The following is a 20,789-nucleotide window of genomic DNA, read 5'->3' on the forward strand; positions in this document are numbered from 1 at the left end:
GCCATTACGCAGCCATTATCACCTCTACACTACTGTCTCCTGCAGCCGTTATCTTTTGCCTAGCACTTTAGTCAGAATCCACTAACTCATGGAAATGGTAGAGACCAAACCTCCAATCTGGAAGGCACAAAACATCAGCTTACCCAAAAAGCTTTTGAAGCAGATCCACCAGCAGCTGGACTGCTGAGGCTTTCGTGCTTCCTCGTGGCATACAAGGAATGCCCGCACCGAGATACAGGAGGAAGGAAGGAGGAGCACTCTTACCGTCAGCTAGGTAATTACATTTTTGCTCACGGGTGCATGGTATCAAGACTTACGGGTTATAAGTTATGAAACCTTCTGCCTTGAACGGTGAAGAAGTGAATTCACACCAAAGACTAGTCTGGCCAAAAGGGGACTGAGCCCATCTTTGTTGTGTTGGATAATAGTTTGTCTTAATGACCTCGAGAAATACAGCTTAAATCACAGACTACGTTGTCCGGCAAAGGTGACAGATCCAAATGGACCGTGACACCGGGAATGAGGTCAGCATCACCAGCATCTAGTTTCCCAGATCCACCATTTTGATTTTCTTCAAGACATAAGGGCTATGAGCTCTCTTCCAGACATCAGGAAGTGATCCCAGGCACCATGACCTTTCCAAGCTAATGGACAGTAGCCTCCCAAGCACATCAGCCAGCTCCGTCGGCATTCCTCGATTCAACCTACAAACACCCCGCCTCACAGCACACCTGCCTACCTACCTTCCTCTTCCTCAGCAACAAACACTGCTCACCTGACAAGCAGCCTGCAAAACACTCACCTCCGCTCAACTGGGGCAGGCCTTGCCAGTCATCAACCCTTCTGCATGCGTCCACCACCTCCAGGGCCTCGGCTCTCCTGCCACGTGCTGCATACTTGCCTCCAATGCCCTCGACTATGTCTAAATCCTCCTTCTGCCCATCACACGCCCTGCAGAGAAATGGCCTCACCCCTCGGCGCTCACCCCAACTACAGACCCCAAAGGCCCTGGCTCACCACCTCGCTTGCCTGCCGCTCCCACTCCCCCTCGGCCTCTCGCCGCATTCACGGGCTATCCAGAAACTCACCTGCCCTTCCAGGGGGCCAATCACACACTCACTCAGTTTGGAAAAGACCCTTAACGGTATCGAGTCAACCACTGACCTAACATTTACCAAGTCCACCACTAAACCAGATCCCCAAGAGCCACGTCCACATGGCTTTTCAAAACCTCCCGGGATGGTGACTCCACCACTTCCCTGGGCAGCCGGTTCCAGTGCTTGATAACCCTTTCGGGGAAGAAGTTGTTCCTGATATCCAATCTAAACCATCCCTGGCACAACCCGAGGCCCTCTCCTCTCGTCCTATCGCTTGTTACTAGGGAAAAGAGACTGACACCCACCTCGCTACAACCTCCTTTCAGGTAGTTGTAGAGAGCGATAAGGTCTCCCCGAGGCCTCCTTTCCTCTAGACTAAACACCCCCAGCTCCCTCAGCCGCTCCTCGGAAGTCTTCTTCTCTACAGCCTTCACCAGCTTCGCTGCACTTCCTTGGGCGCATCACGCCACAGCCCAAGCTCTGTGTCACGCCAGAGCCCAGGCTGCAAACTTGCCGGCCACAGCTAAGGGGAACGCTACGGAGGGGCCAACACAAGCCTTTGGGGAGCCTGGCAGGGCTCCCCACAGCACAGGGCTTGCCAGCTCTGAACCAGGGCTGCCAGGACAACGGCCTGCTCTTGCAAACAGACCTCCTCTGCCCCCTTGCACTGCCAGCCCCAGCCCCAGCCCCAGCGACGGCACCAAGGGGCCACGAGCCCACACAGGCAGCCTCCCTTCTCCCAGCCACAACCCTACCAGCAAGAGGGGCACCGAGACTCCCACAGAGCACACCCAATGGGAAAGGCCAGGCCTAAAGACAGCCTTAGCGAGCGGGGAGCAAGGCAGAGAGGGACCAAACGCGATGGAAGGGGCAGCGTCTCACGCCTGGCACACCTCCAAAGACCAGACCAGCCTGCCAGGGCTCCGAGGAAACGGGGCCCACTCTTCACAACCCACCCGAAAACCACACCGCACGACTGCCACGGGATGACCTCAATGACGACACCCCACCTCTACTGCCCTTTGGTCGCATCCTCTGCCTGCCTTGACACGTGCCATCAACGCCAAGCCTTTGCATTCTAATAACCGCACTTAAAAGCTTCCGCCAGGGTCAGATGGACACATCCTCAAGAGGAGGACGTGAAATTGGAGAATTGCGGCAAGGGAAACACACCCCGCCTCATTACTTGCATGGATGGGCCACGCAAGAGCTGCTTGCTGCAAAATGACATCATGCACAAAGGCTGACTCACCCCTCGGGCACTTGAGGCACCAGCATAAAAGCCAGACCAGCACCTCTCTCCCTCACACACTCCTCCCGACGCCTTCTCCTCCACGGTCAACAAGGTGAGCCTCAACCCCCTTCCCCTCCTTCTCCTGCCCCACCTGCACCGTCTCTTCCACCACGCTCTGCCCCCAGCCTCAGCAGCCCTGACCGCCACACTCCCCCCAGACCCACAACGGGCCTCCCCACTCCCTCGCCCTCCTGCAACACCGCCCCTCGCATCCCCACGCCCCTCCGCTTCCTCAACACCCTCTCTTCCAGGGCCCCTCCACACCACAGACATGGCCTGCTACGACCTCTGCCGCCCCTGCGGACCCACCCCGCTGGCTAACAGCTGCAACGAGCCCTGTGTCCAGCAGTGCCAGGACTCCCGCGTCGTCATCCAGCCTCCCGCCGTGCTGGTCACCCTGCCAGGACCCATCCTCAGCTCCTTCCCCCAGAACACCGCCGTTGGATCCTCCTCATCGGCTGCCGTGGGCAACGTCCTCAGCTCCCAGGGAGTGCCTGTCTCCTCCGGTGGCTTCGGCTTCGGAGGCCTGGGCGGCTACGGCTTCGGAGGCCTGGGCTGCTTCGGCGGCAGAAGAGGCTGCTACCCCTGCTAAGGGCCCCTGACGCTAACCGCCCACACCCTGGAAGCCACGGCATGGATTGACGATGCACCTCCAGGATGTTGCTCGCACGTGGGCTCAGTAACAACGGCTCCTCCTCTCAAGGCACAAAGCAAGCACCTTCTCACAAGCCAAAGACCACCGGGGACCTCCAGCGTGCTGCTCACCCCGTGGGGCGGGAAGATCTTGGTGCTCTGCCGAGATCTGTCTCACACAAGGGACCTCGGCTCATGGTCGCCTTACTTGCCCCTTAGACCTGCTCCTTTCTATTTGCCGCTCCCGACTTTTCACTCTTTTTTTTTGTCTTCAATAAAGTTCTCCTGCAACCCAGCCTGAGACGCCTCCTCTTCCTTTCTTCTCCCATGGCTCTTCCAACCTCACCCAGCACAATGCCAGGCCTCCAGAGGCCATCGGGCTGGCTGCAAAAGGGCCACTAGAACTCTCCTAGGAAGCGGTCACCACCACTACCACTAGCTACACAGTCTGGCACCTGGGGGACTTCCAGAATGGGACACAAGCCCATCACGGCCTCAAACGTTTGGCGCAACAAGAGTCCGCAGCGCACGTCTCTGACAAAGTCTCCCCGTGACAGCACACGCTTGACTAACTCTCTTCCCCAGCATGACTCTCTGGCTCTCCATGCAAAGAGAATCACAGAATCGTTTAGTTTCGCAAGAACTTTGGAGAGTGTGTGCTTCAACCCCCACAGCTCAAGCAGGGCCAGCTAGAGCAGGTTGTCCGGGACCATAGCCTGGAGGGGTTTCAGTACCTCCGTGGAAAGAGATTCCATCACCTCTTCCACTCTTTGACCACCCTCGCACTGAAAAAGGCTTGCCGCCTTTGCCCATGCAATTCCACCCGTTTTCACTTGTGCCCACAGCCTCTTGTCCCACTAGCGCGCACTACTTCAAAGAGCCGGGCTCCCTCGACTTCATTCCCTCCCGTCCGGCATTTAGGCGCTTTTAGGGCATCCTCCCTCCGCTTCCTTATCTCCTGGCTCAACAGTCCCAGCTCTCGCAGCCTCTCCTCATAGGAAGGACGCTCCAGCCCCTTCAGCATCTTGCTGGCCTGCACCGCTCTCGCTCAACTAACTCCATGTCCTTCTTCCTCTGGGGAGCCCAGAACTGCACACAGCACCTCACGTGGGACCTCAACAGCGCTGACGAGACAGGAAGGGTCACCTCCCCCTACCTTCTGGCAGTGCTTCTCCTAATGTCACCTTGGAGACTGGTGGCCCCATTTTGCAGCAAGGGTGCTTTCCCTCCTCACGGCCCATTTGTCCTTTACCAGGACCACAAGGTCCTTCTCTGCTAAGCTGCTTTCTATCCAGCTGGCCCCCAGACATTCTGGCTACCTGGGCTGACTCCTCCCCAGAAACAGCACTTTGCATCTCCCCTTGCTGAACTCCAGGAGATTCCGCTATGTCCAGCGCAAGGAAAGCCGGTCGCTCCCTCAGCATTTGTGGCTTCCAACCATCTTTCCCCACGGACTTTTGCCCAGCCAGTCACACAACCCCCTTTTCTCGGGGGCAGCCGTGAGTCCACCTCACTCACTGGCACCCCCAGCCCAGCCCTGCATTGGCCCAGCGTGCCTCTTGCCTGCCAGGCACTCCAGCACCCATCAACACAGAAGCGCACATACCCTTCCCACCTCACCTCATCTTCCTCGCCAACAAGCACTGCTCGCACAGTGAACAACCCTCAAGACGCCTTCACTGAACGTGGGCAGCTCTTGGGAGTCTGGGCAGCTCCTTGCTGACTGGATGCTGGCCAACCTTATTCCGATCTATTAAAAGGGCACGAGCGTAGACCCAGGAAACTGCAGACCTGTCAGTCTAACCTCCGTACCTGGAAAAACTAGGGAGAAGATCCCACTGGGTGCTTCCGAAAGGCATTTAAAGGACAATGCAGTCATCAGGCACAGTCAACACAGTTTCACAAAGGGAAAGTCCCGCCTGACTAATCTGATATCCTTCTATGATAAGGTCACCTGCCTTGTGGATGAAGGCAAGGTGGTGCATGTAGTTTTTCTGGGTTTTAGTAAGACTTTCGATACTGTCCCACACCACGGCATCCTTCCGGACAAGTTGTCTGACCGTGAGATGAGCAGGTAGGCGGCGCGCTGGGGGAAGAACTGGCTGAAGGGCAGGGCTCAAAGGGTTGCAGTGAGCGGGGCTACATCTGGCTGGCGACCAGCCACCAGCGGTGTTCCTCAGGGCTCCATTCTAGGGCCAGTTCTCTTCCAGATTTTTATCAGTTGTCTGGATGCAGGAGTTGATTGCACCATTAGCAAATTTGCTGACAATACCAAACTGGGAGGTGCTGTTGACTCTCCTGAGGGACAAGAGGCCTAGCAGAGGGATCTACATACAGTGGAGCATTGGGCAATGATGAACGCGATGAAATTTAACAAGAACAAATGCCGCATTCTGCACCTAGGACGGACCAATTCTGCACACAAGTACGGGCTGGGAGAGGCGTGGCTGGAGAGCAGCCCTGCAGAAAGGGAGCTGGGGGTGCTGCCTGGCAGCAGGCTCAATACTTCTGCCCCAGCAGCCAAGAGGGCAAACCGCGTTCTGGGCTGCATGTGACTCTTCACTCAACTCCTGCTCAGATGGGGGCTAACCCAGCTTTTGCTTAAGCCTTACGTATGCTGGGAGCAGCGTCATTAGGTCAAAGAGAGAGCACCACTTGGGTAGGACAAGTGGCCAGAAAATTGCTATCGGGCCATTACGCAGCCATTATCACCTCTACACTACTGTCTCCTGCAGCCGTTATCTTTTGCCTAGCACTTTAGTCAGAATCCACTAACTCATGGAAATGGTAGAGACCAAACCTCCAATCTGGAAGGCACAAAACATCAGCTTACCCAAAAAGCTTTTGAAGCAGATCCACCAGCAGTTGGACTGCTGAGGCTTTCGTGCTTCCTCGTGGGATACAAGGAATGCCCGCACCGAGATACAGGAGGAAGGAAGGAGGACCACTCTTACCGTCAGCTAGGTAATTACATTTTTGCTCACGGGTGCATGGTATCAAGACTTACGGGTTATAAGTTATGAAACCTTCTGCCTTGAACGGTGAAGAAGTGAATTCACACCAAAGACTAGTCTGGCCAAAAGGGGACTGAGCCCATCTTTGTTGTGTTGGATAATTGTTTGTCTTAATGACCTCGAGAAATACAGCTTAAATCACAGACTACGTTGTCCGGCAAAGGTGACAGATCCAAATGGACCGTGACACCGGCAATGAGGTCAGCATCACCAGCATCTAGTTTCCCAGATCCACCATTTTGATTTTCTTCAAGACATAAGGGCTATGAGCTCTCTTCCAGACATCAGGAAGTGATCCCAGGCACCATGACCTTTCCAAGCTAATGGACAGTAGCCTCCCAAGCACATCAGCCAGCTCCGTCGGCATTCCTCGATTCAACCTACAAACACCCCGCCTCACAGCACACCTGCCTACCTACCTTCCTCTTCATGAGCAACAAACACTGCTCACCTGACAAGCAGCCTGCAAAACACTCACCTCCGCTCAACTGGGGCAGGCCTTGCCAGTCATCAACCCTTCTGCATGCGTCCACCACCTCCAGGGCCTCGGCTCTCCTGCCACGTGCTGCATACTTGCCTCCAATGCCCTCGACTATGTCTAAATCCTCCTTCTGCCCATCACACGCCCTGCAGAGAAATGGCCTCACCCCTCGGCGCTCACCCCAACTACAGACCCCAAAGGCCCTGGCTCACCACCTCGCTTGCCTGCCGCTCCCACTCCCCCTCGGCCTCTCGCCGCATTCACGGGCTATCCAGAAACTCACCTGCCCTTCCAGGGGGCCAATCACACACTCACTCAGTTTGGAAAAGACCCTAAATGGTATCGAGTCAACCACTGACCTAACATTTACCAAGTCCACCACTAAACCAGATCCCCAAGAGCCACGTCCACATGGCTTTTCAAAACCTCCCGGGATGGTGACTCCACCACTTCCCTGGGCAGCCGGTTCCAGTGCTTATTAACCCTTTCGGGGAAGAAGTTGTTCCTGATATCCAATCTAAACCATCCCTGGCACAACCCAAGGCCCTCTCCTCTCGTCCTATCGCTTGTTACTAGGGAAAAGAGACTGACACCCACCTCGCTACAACCTCCTTTCAGGTAGTTGTAGAGAGCGATAAGGTCTCCCCGAGGCCTCCTTTCCTCTAGACTAAACACCCCCAGCTCCCTCAGCCGCGCCTCGGAAGTCTTCTTCTCTACAGCCTTCACCAGCTTCGCTTCACTTCCTTGGGCGCATCACGCCACTGCCCAAGCTCTGTGTCACGCCAGAGCCCAGGCTGCAAACTTGCCGGCCCCAGCTAAGGGGAGCGCTACGGAGGGGCCAACACAAGCCTTTGGGGAGCCTGGCAGGGCTCCCCACAGCACAGGGCTTGCCAGCTCTGAACCAGGGCTGCCAGGACAACGGCCTGCTCTTGCAAACAGACCTCCTCTGCCCCCTTGCACTGCCAGCCCCAGCCCCAGCCCCAGCGACGGCACCAAGGGGCCACGAGCCCACACAGGCAGCCTCCCTTCTCCCAGCCACAACCCTACCAGCAAGAGGGGCACCGAGACTCCCACAGAGCACACCCAATGGGAAAGGCCAGGCCCAAAGACAGCCTTAGCGAGCAGGGAGCAAGGCAGAGAGGGACCAAACGCGATGGAAGGGGCAGCGTCTCACGCCTGGCACACCTCCAAAGACCAGACCAGCCTGCCAGGGCTCCGAGGAAACGGGGCCCACTCTTCACAACCCACCCGAAAACCACACCGCACGACTGCCACGGGATGACCTCAATGACGACACCCCACCTCTACTGCCCTTTGGTCGCATCCTCTGCCTGCCTTGACACGTGCCATCAACGCCAAGCCTTTGCATTCTAATAACCGCACTTAAAAGCTTCCGCCAGGGTCAGATGGACACATCCTCAAGAGGAGGACGTGAAATTGGAGAATTGCGGCAAGGGAAACACACCCCGCCTCATTACTTGCATGGATGGGCCACGCAAGAGCTGCTTGCTGCAAAATGACATCATGCACAAAGGCTGACTCACCCCTCGGGCACTTGAGGCACCAGCATAAAAGCCAGACCAGCACCTCTCTCCCTCACACACTCCTCCCGACGCCTTCTCCTCCACGGTCAACAAGGTGAGCCTCAACCCCCTTCCCCTCCTTCTCCTGCCCCACCTGCACCGTCTCTTCCACCACGCTCTGCCCCCAGCCTCAGCAGCCCTGACCGCCACACTCCCCCCAGACCCACAACGGGCCTCCCCACTCCCTCGCCCTCCTGCAACACCGCCCCTCGCATCCCCACGCCCCTCCGCTTCCTCAACACCCTCTCTTCCAGGGCCCCTCCACACCACAGACATGGCCTGCTACGACCTCTGCCGCCCCTGCGGACCCACCCCGCTGGCTAACAGCTGCAACGAGCCCTGTGTCCAGCAGTGCCAGGACTCCCGCGTCGTCATCCAGCCTTCTACCGTGGTGGTCACCCTGCCAGGACCCATCCTCAGCTCCTTCCCCCAGAACACCGCCGTCGGATCCTCCTCATCGGCTGCCGTGGGCAACGTCCTCAGCTCCCAGGGAGTGCCCGTCTCCTCCAGTGGCTTCGGCTTCGGAGGCCTGGGCGGCTACGGCTTCGGAGGCCTGGGCTGCTTCGGCGGCAGAAGAGGCTGCTACCCCTGCTAAGGGCCCCTGACGCCAACCGCCCACACCCTGGAAGCCACGGCATGGATTGACGATGCACCTCCAGGATGTTGCTCGCACGTGGGCTCAGTAACAACGGCTCCTCCTCTCAAGGCACAAAGCAAGCACCTTCTCACAAGCCAAAGACCACCGGGGACCTCCAGCGTGCTGCTCACCCCGTGGGGCGGGAAGATCTTGGTGCTCTGCCGAGATCTGTCTCACACAAGGGACCTCGGCTCATGGTCGCCCTACTTGCCCCTTAGACCTGCTCCTTTCTATTTGCCGCTCCTGACTTTTCACTCTTTTTTTTTGTCTTCAATAAAGTTCTCCTGCAACCCAGCCTGAGACGCCTCCTCTTCCTTTCTTCTCCCATGGCTCTTCCAACCTCACCCAGCACAATGCCAGGCCTCCAGAGGCCATCGGGCTGGCTGCAAAAGGGCCACTAGAACTCTCCTAGGAAGCGGTCACCACCACTACCACTAGCTACACAGTCTGGCACCTGGGGGACTTCCAGAATGGGACACAAGCCCATCACGGCCTCAAACGTTTGGCGCAACAAGAGTCCGCAGCGCACGTCTCTGACAAAGTCTCCCCGTGACAGCACACGCTTGACTAACTCTCTTCCCCAGCATGACTCTCTGGCTCTCCGTGCAAAGAGAATCACAGAATCGTTTAGTTTCGCAAGAACTTTGGAGAGTGTGTGCTTCAACCCCCGCAGCTCAAGCAGGGCCAGCTAGAGCAGGTTGTCCGGGACCATAGCCTGGAGGGGTTTCAGTACCTCCGTGGAAAGAGATTCCATCACCTCTTCCACTCTTTGACCACCCTCGCACTGAAAAAGGCTTGCCGCCTTTGCCCATGCAATTCCACCCGTTTTCACTTGTGCCCACAGCCTCTTGTCCCACTAGCGCGCACTACTTCAAAGAGCCGGGCTCCCTCGACTTCATTCCCTCCCGTCCGGCATTTAGGCGCTTTTAGGGCATCCTCCCTGCGCTTCCTTATCTCCTGGCTCAACAGTCCCAGCTCTCGCAGCCTCTCCTCATAGGAAGGACGCTCCAGCCCCTTCAGCATCTTGCTGGCCTGCACCGCTCTCGCTCAACTAACTCCATGTCCTTCTTCCTCTGGGGAGCCCAGAACTGCACACAGCACCTCACGTGGGACCTCAACAGTGCTGACGAGACAGGAAGGGTCACCTCCCCCTACCTTCTGGCAGTGCTTCTCCTAATGTCACCTTGGAGACTGGTGGCCCCATTTTGCAGCAAGGGTGCTTTCCCTCCTCACGGCCCATTTGTCCTTTACCAGGACCACAAGGTCCTTCTCTGCTAAGCTGCTTTCTATCCAGCTGGCCCCCAGACATTCTGGCTACCTGGGCTGACTCCTCCCCAGAAACAGCACTTTGCATCTCCCCTTGCTGAACTCCAGGAGATTCCGCTATGTCCAGCGCAAGGAAAGCCGGTCGCTCCCTCAGCATTTGTGGCTTCCAACCATCTTTCCCCACGGACTTTTGCCCAGCCAGTCACACAACCCCCTTTTCTCGGGGGCAGCCGTGAGTCCACCTCACTCACTGGCACCCCCAGCCCAGCCCTGCATTGGCCCAGCGTGCCTCTTGCCTGCCAGGCACTCCAGCACCCATCAACACAGAAGCGCACATACCCTTCCCACCTCACCTCATCTTCCTCGCCAACAAGCACTGCTCGCACAGTGAACAACCCTCAAGACACCTTCACTGAACGTGGGCAGCTCTTGGGAGTCTGGGCAGCTCCTTGCTGACTGGATGCTGGCCAACCTTATTCCGATCTATTAAAAGGGCACGAGCGTAGACCCAGGAAACTGCAGACCTGTCAGTCTAACCTCCGTACCTGGAAAAACTAGGGAGAAGATCCCACTGGGTGCTTCCGAAAGGCATTTAAAGGACAATGCAGTCATCAGGCACAGTCAACACAGTTTCACAAAGGGAAAGTCCCGCCTGACTAATCTGATATCCTTCTATGATAAGGTCACCTGCCTTGTGGATGAAGGCAAGGTGGTGCATGTAGTTTTTCTGGGTTTTAGTAAGACTTTCGATACTGTCCCACACCACGGCATCCTTCCAGACAAGTTGTCTGACCGTGAGATGAGCAGGTAGGCGGCGCGCTGGGGGAAGAACTGGCTGAAGGGCAGGGCTCAAAGGGTTGCAGTGAGCGGGGCTACATCTGGCGGACCAATTCTGCACACAAGTACGGGCTGGGAGAGGCGTGGCTGGAGAGCAGCCCTGCAGAAAGGGAGCTGGGGGTGCTGCCTGGCAGCAGGCTCAATACTTCTGCCCCAGCAGCCAAGAGGGCAAACCGCGTTCTGGGCTGCATGTGACTCTTCACTCAACTCCTGCTCAGATGGGGGCTAACCCAGCTTTTGCTTAAGCCTTACGTATGCTGGGAGCAGCGTCATTAGGTCAAAGAGAGAGCACCACTTGGGTAGGACAAGTGGCCAGAAAATTGCTATCGGGCCGTTACGCAGCCATTATCACCTCTACACTACTGTCTCCTGCAGCCATTATCTTTTGCCTAGCACTTTAGTCAGAATCCACTAACTCATGGAAATGGTAGAGACCAAACCTCCAATCTGGAAGGCACAAAACATCAGCTTACCCAAAAAGCTTTTGAAGCAGATCCACCAGCAGTCGGACTGCTGAGGCTTTCGTGCTTCCTCGTGGGATACAAGGAATGCCCGCACCGAGATACAGGAGGAAGGAAGGAGGACCACTCTTACCGTCAGCTAGGTAATTACATTTTTGCTCACGGGTGCATGGTATCAAGACTTACGGGTTATAAGTTATGAAACCTTCTGCCTTGAACGGTGAAGAAGTGAATTCACGCCATAGACTAGTCTGGCCTAAAGGGGACTGAGCCCATCTTTGTTGTGTTGGGTAATAGTTTGTCTTAATGACCTCGAGAAATACAGCTTAAATCACAGACTACGTTGTCCGGCAAAGGTGACAGATCCAAATGGACCGTGACACCGGCAATGAGGTCAGCATCACCAGCATCTAGTTTCCCAGATCCATCATTTTGATTTTCTTCAAGACATAAGGGCTATGAGCTCTCTTCCAGACATCAGGAAGTGATCCCAGGCACCATGACCTTTCCAAGCTAATGGACAGTAGCCTCCCAAGCACATCAGCCAGCTCCGTCGGCATTCCTCGATTCAACCTACAAACACCCCGCCTCACAGCACACCTGCCTACCTCCCTTCCTCTTCATGAGCAACAAACACTGCTCACCTGACAAGCAGCCTGCAAAACACTCACCTCCGCTCAACTGGGGCAGGCCTTGCCAGTCATCAACCCTTCTGCATGCGTCCACCACCTCCAGGGCCTCGGCTCTCCTGCCACGTGCTGCATACTTGCCTCCAATGCCCTCGACTATGTCTAAATCCTCCTTCTGCCCATCACACGCCCTGCAGAGAAATGGCCTCACCCCTCGGCGCTCACCCCAACTACAGACCCCAAAGGCCCTGGCTCACCACCTCGCTTGCCTGCCGCTCCCACTCCCCCTCGGCCTCTCGCCGCATTCACGGGCTATCCAGAAACTCACCTGCCCTTCCAGGGGGCCAATCACACACTCACTCAGTTTGGAAAAGACCCTTAACGGTATCGAGTCAACCACTGACCTAACATTTACCAAGTCCACCACTAAACCAGATCCCCAAGAGCCACGTCCACATGGCTTTTCAAAACCTCCCGGGATGGTGACTCCACCACTTCCCTGGGCAGCCGGTTCCAGTGCTTGATAACCCTTTCGGGGAAGAAGTTGTTCCTGATATCCAATCTAAACCATCCCTGGCACAACCCGAGGCCCTCTCCTCTCGTCCTATCGCTTGTTACTAGGGAAAAGAGACTGACACCCACCTCGCTACAACCTCCTTTCAGGTAGTTGTAGAGAGCGATAAGGTCTCCCCGAGGCCTCCTTTCCTCTAGACTAAACACCCCCAGCTCCCTCAGCCGCTCCTCGGAAGTCTTCTTCTCTACAGCCTTCACCAGCTTCGCTTCACTTCCTTGGGCGCATCACGCCACAGCCCAAGCTCTGTGTCACGCCAGAGCCCAGGCTGCAAACTTGCCGGCCCCAGCTAAGGGGAGCGCTACGGAGGGGCCAACACAAGCCTTTGGGGAGCCTGGCAGGGCTCCCCACAGCACAGGGCTTGCCAGCTCTGAACCAGGGCTGCCAGGACAACGGCCTGCTCTTGCCAACAGACCTCCTCTGCCCCCTTGCACTGCCAGCCCCAGCCCCAGCCCCAGCGACGGCACCAAGGGGCCACGAGCCCACACAGGCAGCCTCCCTTCTCCCAGCCACAACCCTACCAGCAAGAGGGGCACCGAGACTCCCACAGAGCACACCCAATGGGAAAGGCCAGGCCCAAAGACAGCCTTAGCGAGCGGGGAGCAAGGCAGAGAGGGACCAAACGCGATGGAAGGGGCAGCGTCTCACGCCTGGCACACCTCCAAAGACCAGACCAGCCTGCCAGGGCTCCGAGGAAACGGGGCCCACTCTTCACAACCCACCCGAAAACCACACCGCACGACTGCCACGGGATGACCTCAATGACGACACCCCACCTCTACTGCCCTTTGGTCGCATCCTCTGCCTGCCTTGACACGTGCCATCAATGCCAAGCCTTTGCATTCTAATAACCGCACTTAAAAGCTTCTGCCAGGGTCAGATGGACACATCCTCAAGAGGAGGACGTGAAATTGGAGAATTGCGGCAAGGGAAACACACCCCGCCTCATTACTTGCATGGATGGGCCACGCAAGAGCTGCTTGCTGCAAAATGACATCATGCACAAAGGCTGACTCACCCCTCGGGCACTTGAGGCACCAGCATAAAAGCCAGACCAGCACCTCTCTCCCTCACACACTTCTCCCGACGCCTTCTCCTCCACGGTCAACAAGGTGAGCCTCAACCCCCTTCCCCTCCTTCTCCTGCCCCACCTGCACCGTCTCTTCCACCACGCTCTGCCCCCAGCCTCAGCAGCCCTGACCGCCACACTCCCCCCAGACCCACAACGGGCCTCCCCACTCCCTCGCCCTCCTGCAACACCGCCCCTCGCATCCCCACGCCCCTCCGCTTCCTCAACACCCTCTCTTCCAGGGCCCCTCCACACCACAGACATGGCCTGCTACGACCTCTGCCGCCCCTGCGGACCCACCCCGCTGGCTAACAGCTGCAACGAGCCCTGTGTCCAGCAGTGCCAGGACTCCCGCGTCGTCATCCAGCCTTCTACCGTGGTGGTCACCCTGCCAGGACCCATCCTCAGCTCCTTCCCCCAGAACACCGCCGTCGGATCCTCCTCATCGGCTGCCGTGGGCAACGTCCTCAGCTCCCAGGGAGTGCCCGTCTCCTCCGGTGGCTTCGGCTTCGGAGGCCTGGGCGGCTACGGCTTCGGAGGCCTGGGCTGCTTCGGCGGCAGAAGAGGCTGCTACCCCTGCTAAGGGCCCCTGACGCCAACCGCCCACACCCTGGAAGCCACGGCATGGATTGACGATGCACCTCCAGGATGTTGCTCGCACGTGGGCTCAGTAACAACGGCTCCTCCTCTCAAGGCACAAAGCAAGCACCTTCTCACAAGCCAAAGACCACCGGGGACCTCCAGCGTGCTGCTCACCCCGTGGGGCGGGAAGATCTTGGTGCTCTGCCGAGATCTGTCTCACACAAGGGACCTCGGCTCATGGTCGCCCTACTTGCACCTCAGAGCGGCTCCCTTCCACTTGCCGCTCCCGACTTTTCACTCTTTTTTTCTCTCAATAAAGTTCTCCTGCAACCCAGCCTGAGACGCCTCCTCTTCCTTTCTTCTCCCATGGCTCTTCCAACCTCACCCAGCACAATGCCAGGCCTCCAGAGGCCATCGGGCTGGCTGCAAAAGGGCCACTAGAACTCTCCTAGGAAGCGGTCACCACCACTACCACTAGCTACACAGTCTGGCACCTGGGGGACTTCCAGAATGGGACACAAGCCCATCACGGCCTCAAACGTTTGGCGCAACAAGAGTCCGCAGCGCACGTCTCTGACAAAGTCTCCCCGTGACAGCACACGCTTGACTAACTCTCTTCCCCAGCATGACTCTCTGGCTCTCCGTGCAAAGAGAATCACAGAATCGTTTAGTTTCGCAAGAACTTTGGAGAGTGTGTGCTTCAACCCCCGCAGCTCAAGCAGGGCCAGCTAGAGCAGGTTGTCCGGGACCATAGCCTGGAGGGGTTTCAGTACCTCCGTGGAAAGAGATTCCATCACCTCTTCCACTCTTTGACCACCCTCGCACTGAAAAAGGCTTGCCGCCTTTGCCCATGCAATTCCACCCGTTTTCACTTGTGCCCACAGCCTCTTGTCCCACTAGCGCGCACTACTTCAAAGAGCCGGGCTCCCTCGACTTCATTCCCTCCCGTCCGGCATTTAGGCGCTTTTAGGGCATCCTCCCTCCGCTTCCTTATCTCCTGGCTCAACAGTCCCAGCTCTCGCAGCCTCTCCTCATAGGAAGGACGCTCCAGCCCCTTCAGCATCTTGCTGGCCTGCACCGCTCTCGCTCAACTAACTCCATGTCCTTCTTCCTCTGGGGAGCCCAGAACTGCACACGGCACCTCACGTGGGACCTCAACAGTGCTGACGAGACAGGAAGGGTCACCTCCCCCTACCTTCTGGCAGTGCTTCTCCTAATGTCACCTTGGAGACTGGTGGCCCCATTTTGCAGCAAGGGTGCTTTCCCTCCTCACGGCCCATTTGTCCTTTACCAGGACCACAAGGTCCTTCTCTGCTAAGCTGCTTTCTATCCAGCTGGCCCCCAGACATTCTGGCTACCTGGGCTGACTCCTCCCCAGAAACAGCACTTTGCATCTCCCCTTGCTGAACTCCAGGAGATTCCGCTATGTCCAGTGCAAGGAAAGCCGGTCGCTCCCTCAGCATTTGTGGCTTCCAACCATCTTTCCCCACGGACTTTTGCCCAGCCAGTCACACAACCCCCTTTTCTCGGGGGCAGCCGTGAGTCCACCTCACTCACTGGCACCCCCAGCCCAGCCCTGCATTGGCCCAGCGTGCCTCTTGCCTGCCAGGCACTCCAGCACCCATCAACACAGAAGCGCACATACCCTTCCCACCTCACCTCATCTTCCTCGCCAACAAGCACTGCTCGCACAGTGAACAACCCTCAAGACGCCTTCACTGAACGTGGGCAGCTCTTGGGAGTCTGGGCAGCTCCTTGCTGACTGGATGCTGGCCAACCTTATTCCGATCTATTAAAAGGGCACGAGCGTAGACCCAGGAAACTGCAGACCTGTCAGTCTAACCTCCGTACCTGGAAAAACTAGGGAGAAGATCCCACTGGGTGCTTCCGAAAGGCATTTAAAGGACAATGCAGTCATCAGGCACAGTCAACACAGTTTCACAAAGGGAAAGTCCCGCCTGACTAATCTGATATCCTTCTATGATAAGGTCACCTGCCTTGTGGATGAAGGCAAGGTGGTGCATGTAGTTTTTCTGGGTTTTAGTAAGACTTTCGATACTGTCCCACACCACGGCATCCTTCCAGACAAGTTGTCTGACCGTGAGATGAGCAGGTAGGCGGCGCGCTGGGGGAAGAACTGGCTGAAGGGCAGGGCTCAAAGGGTTGCAGTGAGCGGGGCTACATCTGGCGGACCAATTCTGCACACAAGTACGGGCTGGGAGAGGCGTGGCTGGAGAGCAGCCCTGCAGAAAGGGAGCTGGGGGTGCTGCCTGGCAGCAGGCTCAATACTTCTGCCCCAGCAGCCAAGAGGGCAAACCGCGTTCTGGGCTGCATGTGACTCTTCACTCAACTCCTGCTCAGATGGGGGCTAACCCAGCTTTTGCTTAAGCCTTACGTATGCTGGGAGCAGCGTCATTAGGTCAAAGAGAGAGCACCACTTGGGTAGGACAAGTGGCCAGAAAATTGCTATCGGGCCGTTACGCAGCCATTATCACCTCTACACTACTGTCTCCTGCAGCCATTATCTTTTGCCTAGCACTTTAGTCAGAATCCACTAACTCATGGAAATGGTAGAGACCAAACCTCCAATCTGGAAGGCACAAAACATCAGCTTACCCAAAAAGCTTTTGAAGCAGATCCACCAGCAGTCGGACTGCTGAGGCTTTCGTGCTTCCTCGTGGGATACAAGGAATGCCCGCACCGAGATACAGGAGGAAGGAAGGAGGACCACTCTTACCGTCAGCTAGGTAATTACATTTTTGCTCACGGGTGCATGGTATCAAGACTTACGGGTTATAAGTTATGAAACCTTCTGCCTTGAACGGTGAAGAAGTGAATTCACGCCATAGACTAGTCTGGCCTAAAGGGGACTGAGCCCATCTTTGTTGTGTTGGGTAATAGTTTGTCTTAATGACCTCGAGAAATACAGCTTAAATCACAGACTACGTTGTCCGGCAAAGGTGACAGATCCAAATGGACCGTGACACCGGCAATGAGGTCAGCATCACCAGCATCTAGTTTCCCAGATCCATCATTTTGATTTTCTTCAAGACATAAGGGCTATGAGCTCTCTTCCAGACATCAGGAAGTGATCCCAGGCACCATGACCTTTCCAAGCTAATGGACAGTAGCCTCCCAAGCACATCAGCCAGCTCCGTCGGCATTCCTCGATTCAACCTACAAACACCCCGCCTCACAGCACACCTGCCTACCTCCCTTCCTCTTCATGAGCAACAAACACTGCTCACCTGACAAGCAGCCTGCAAAACACTCACCTCCGCTCAACTGGGGCAGGCCTTGCCAGTCATCAACCCTTCTGCATGCGTCCACCACCTCCAGGGCCTCGGCTCTCCTGCCACGTGCTGCATACTTGCCTCCAATGCCCTCGACTATGTCTAAATCCTCCTTCTGCCCATCACACGCCCTGCAGAGAAATGGCCTCACCCCTCGGCGCTCACCCCAACTACAGACCCCAAAGGCCCTGGCTCACCACCTCGCTTGCCTGCCGCTCCCACTCCCCCTCGGCCTCTCGCCGCATTCACGGGCTATCCAGAAACTCACCTGCCCTTCCAGGGGGCCAATCACACACTCACTCAGTTTGGAAAAGACCCTAAATGGTATCGAGTCAACCACTGACCTAACATTTACCAAGTCCACCACTAAACCAGATCCCCAAGAGCCACGTCCACATGGCTTTTCAAAACCTCCCGGGATGGTGACTCCACCACTTCCCTGGGCAGCCGGTTCCAGTGCTTGATAACCCTTTCGGGGAAGAAGTTGTTCCTGATATCCAATCTAAACCATCCCTGGCACAACCCGAGGCCCTCTCCTCTCGTCCTATCGCTTGTTACTAGGGAAAAGAGACTGACACCCACCTCGCTACAACCTCCTTTCAGGTAGTTGTAGAGAGCGATAAGGTCTCCCCGAGGCCTCCTTTCCTCTAGACTAAACACCCCCAGCTCCCTCAGCCGCTCCTCGGAAGTCTTCTTCTCTACAGCCTTCACCAGCTTCGCTTCACTTCCTTGGGCGCATCACGCCACAGCCCAAGCTCTGTGTCACGCCAGAGCCCAGGCTGCAAACTTGCCGGCCCCAGCTAAGGGGAGCGCTACGGAGGGGCCAACACAAGCCTTTGGGGAGCCTGGCAGGGCTCCCCACAGCACAGGGCTTGCCAGCTCTGAACCAGGGCTGCCAGGACAACGGCCTGCTCTTGCCAACAGACCTCCTCTGCCCCCTTGCACTGCCAGCCCCAGCCCCAGCCCCAGCGACGGCACCAAGGGGCCACGAGCCCACACAGGCAGCCTCCCTTCTCCCAGCCACAACCCTACCAGCAAGAGGGGCACCGAGACTCCCACAGAGCACACCCAGTGGGAAAGGCCAGGCCTAAAGACAGCCTTAGCGAGCGGGGAGCAAGGCAGAGAGGGACCAAACGCGATGGAAGGGGCAGCGTCTCACGCCTGGCACACCTCCAAAGACCAGACCAGCCTGCCAGGGCTCCGAGGAAACGGGGCCCACTCTTCACAACCCACCCGAAAACCACACCGCACGACTGCCACGGGATGACCTCAATGACGACACCCCACCTCTACTGCCCTTTGGTCGCATCCTCTGCCTGCCTTGACACGTGCCATCAATGCCAAGCCTTTGCATTCTAATAACCGCACTTAAAAGCTTCCGCCAGGGTCAGATGGACACATCCTCAAGAGGAGGACGTGAAATTGGAGAATTGCGGCAAGGGAAACACACCCCGCCTCATTACTTGCATGGATGGGCCACGCAAGAGCTGCTTGCTGCAAAATGACATCATGCACAAAGGCTGACTCACCCCTCGGGCACTTGAGGCACCAGCATAAAAGCCAGACCAGCACCTCTCTCCCTCACACACTCCTCCCGACGCCTTCTCCTCCACGGTCAACAAGGTGAGCCTCAACCCCCTTCCCCTCCTTCTCCTGCCCCACCTGCACCGTCTCTTCCACCACGCTCTGCCCCCAGCCTCAGCAGCCCTGACCGCCACACTCCCCCCAGACCCACAACGGGCCTCCCCACTCCCTCGCCCTCCTGCAGCACCGCCCCTCGCATCCCCACGCCCCTCCGCTTCCTCAACACCCTCTCTTCCAGGGCCCCTCCACACCACAGACATGGCCTGCTACGACCTCTGCCGCCCCTGCGGACCCACCCCGCTGGCTAACAGCTGCAACGAGCCCTGTGTCCAGCAGTGCCAGGACTCCCGCGTCGTCATCCAGCCTCCCGCCGTGCTGGTCACCCTGCCAGGACCCATCCTCAGCTCCTTCCCCCAGAACACCGCCGTCGGATCCTCCTCATCGGCTGCCGTGGGCAACGTCCTCAGCTCCCAGGGAGTGCCCGTCTCCTCCGGTGGCTTCGGCTTCGGAGGCCTGGGCGGCTACGGCTTCGGAGGCCTGGGCTGCTTCGGCGGCAGAAGAGGCTGCTACCCCTGCTAAGGGCCCCTGACGCCAACCGCCCACACCCTGGAAGCCACGGCATGGATTGTCGATGCACCTCCAGGATGTTGCTCGCACGTGGGCTCAGTAACAACGGCTCCTCCTCTCAAGGCACAAAGCAAGCACCTTCTCACAAGCCAAAGACCACCGGGGACCTCCAGCGTGCTGCTCACCCCGTGGGGCGGGAAGATCTTGGTGCTCTGCCGAGATCTGTCTCACACAAGGGACCTCGGCTCATGGTCGCCCTACTTGCACCTCAGAGCGGCTCCCTTCCACTTGCCGCTCCCGACTTTTCACTCTTTTTTTCTCTCAATAAAGTTCTCCTGCAACCCAGCCTGAGACGCCTCCTCTTCCTTTCTTCTCCCATGGCTCTTCCAACCTCACCCAGCACAATGCCAGGCCTCCAGAGGCCATCGGGCTGGCTGCAAAAGGGCCACTAGAACTCTCTTAGGAAGCGGTCACCACCACTACCACTAGCTACACGGTCTGGCACCTGGGGGACTTCCAGAATGGGACACAAGCCCATCACGGCCTCAAACGTTTGGCGCAACAAGAGTCCGCAGCGCACGTCTCTGACAAAGTCTCCCCGTGACAGCACACGCTTGACTAACTCTCTTCCCCAGCATGACTCTCTGGCTCTCCGTGCAAAGAGAATCACAGAATCGTTTAGTTTCGCAAGAACTTTGGAGAGTGTGTGCTTCAACCCCCGCAGCTCAAGCAGGGCCAGCTAGAGCAGGTTGTCCGGGACCATAGCCTGGAGGGGTTTCAGTACCTCCGTGGAAAGAGATTCCATCACCTCTTCCACTCTTTGACCACCCTCGCACTGAAAAAGGCTTGCCGCCTTTGCCCATGCAATTCCACCCGTTTTCACTTGTGCCCACAGCCTCTTGTCCCACTAGCGCGCACTACTTCAAAGAGCCGGGCTCCCTCGACTTCATTCCCTCCCGTCCAGCATTTAGGCGCTTTTAGGGCATCCTCCCTCCGCTTCCTTATCTCCTGGCTCAACAGTCCCAGCTCTCGCAGCCTCTCCTCATAGGAAGGACGCTCCAGCCCCTTCAGCATCTTGCTGGCCTGCACCGCTCTCGCTCAACTAACTCCATGTCCTTCTTCCTCTGGGGAGCCCAGAACTGCACACAGCACCTCACGTGGGACCTCAACAGTGCTGACGAGACAGGAAGG

The 20,789-nt window shown here is 57.3% G+C and overlaps 3 protein-coding genes and 1 pseudogene across 3 annotated transcripts; all 4 read left to right on the plus strand.

The window, feature by feature from the left end:
- The first annotated feature begins 2,653 nt into the window (after positions 1-2,653).
- LOC128142011 (feather keratin 1-like) lies at positions 2,654-2,983 on the plus strand. The gene has a single exon (XM_052787564.1). It carries the CDS (start codon positions 2,663-2,665, stop codon positions 2,981-2,983), a length of 321 nt encoding a protein of 106 aa, XP_052643524.1. The 5' UTR covers positions 2,654-2,662.
- Positions 2,984-8,105: 5,122 nt separating this feature from the next.
- Positions 8,106-8,697, plus strand: LOC128142235 (feather keratin 1-like). Its single transcript, XM_052788178.1, has 2 exons — positions 8,106-8,157; positions 8,357-8,697. The coding sequence occupies exon 2, from the start codon at positions 8,377-8,379 to the stop codon at positions 8,695-8,697; it is 321 nt and encodes a 106-aa protein (XP_052644138.1). The 5' UTR covers positions 8,106-8,157; positions 8,357-8,376.
- Positions 8,698-13,493: 4,796 nt separating this feature from the next.
- LOC128141740 (feather keratin 1-like) lies at positions 13,494-14,155 on the plus strand (annotated as a pseudogene).
- Positions 14,156-19,275: 5,120 nt separating this feature from the next.
- Positions 19,276-19,610, plus strand: LOC128142023 (feather keratin 1-like). Its single transcript, XM_052787591.1, has one exon. It carries the CDS (start codon positions 19,290-19,292, stop codon positions 19,608-19,610), a length of 321 nt encoding a protein of 106 aa, XP_052643551.1. The 5' UTR covers positions 19,276-19,289.
- The last annotated feature ends 1,179 nt before the right edge of the window (positions 19,611-20,789 follow it).

Source organism: Harpia harpyja, chromosome 5 (genome assembly GCF_026419915.1).
Source record: "Harpia harpyja isolate bHarHar1 chromosome 5, bHarHar1 primary haplotype, whole genome shotgun sequence".
NCBI classification, from domain to species: Eukaryota; Metazoa; Chordata; class Aves; order Accipitriformes; family Accipitridae; genus Harpia; species Harpia harpyja.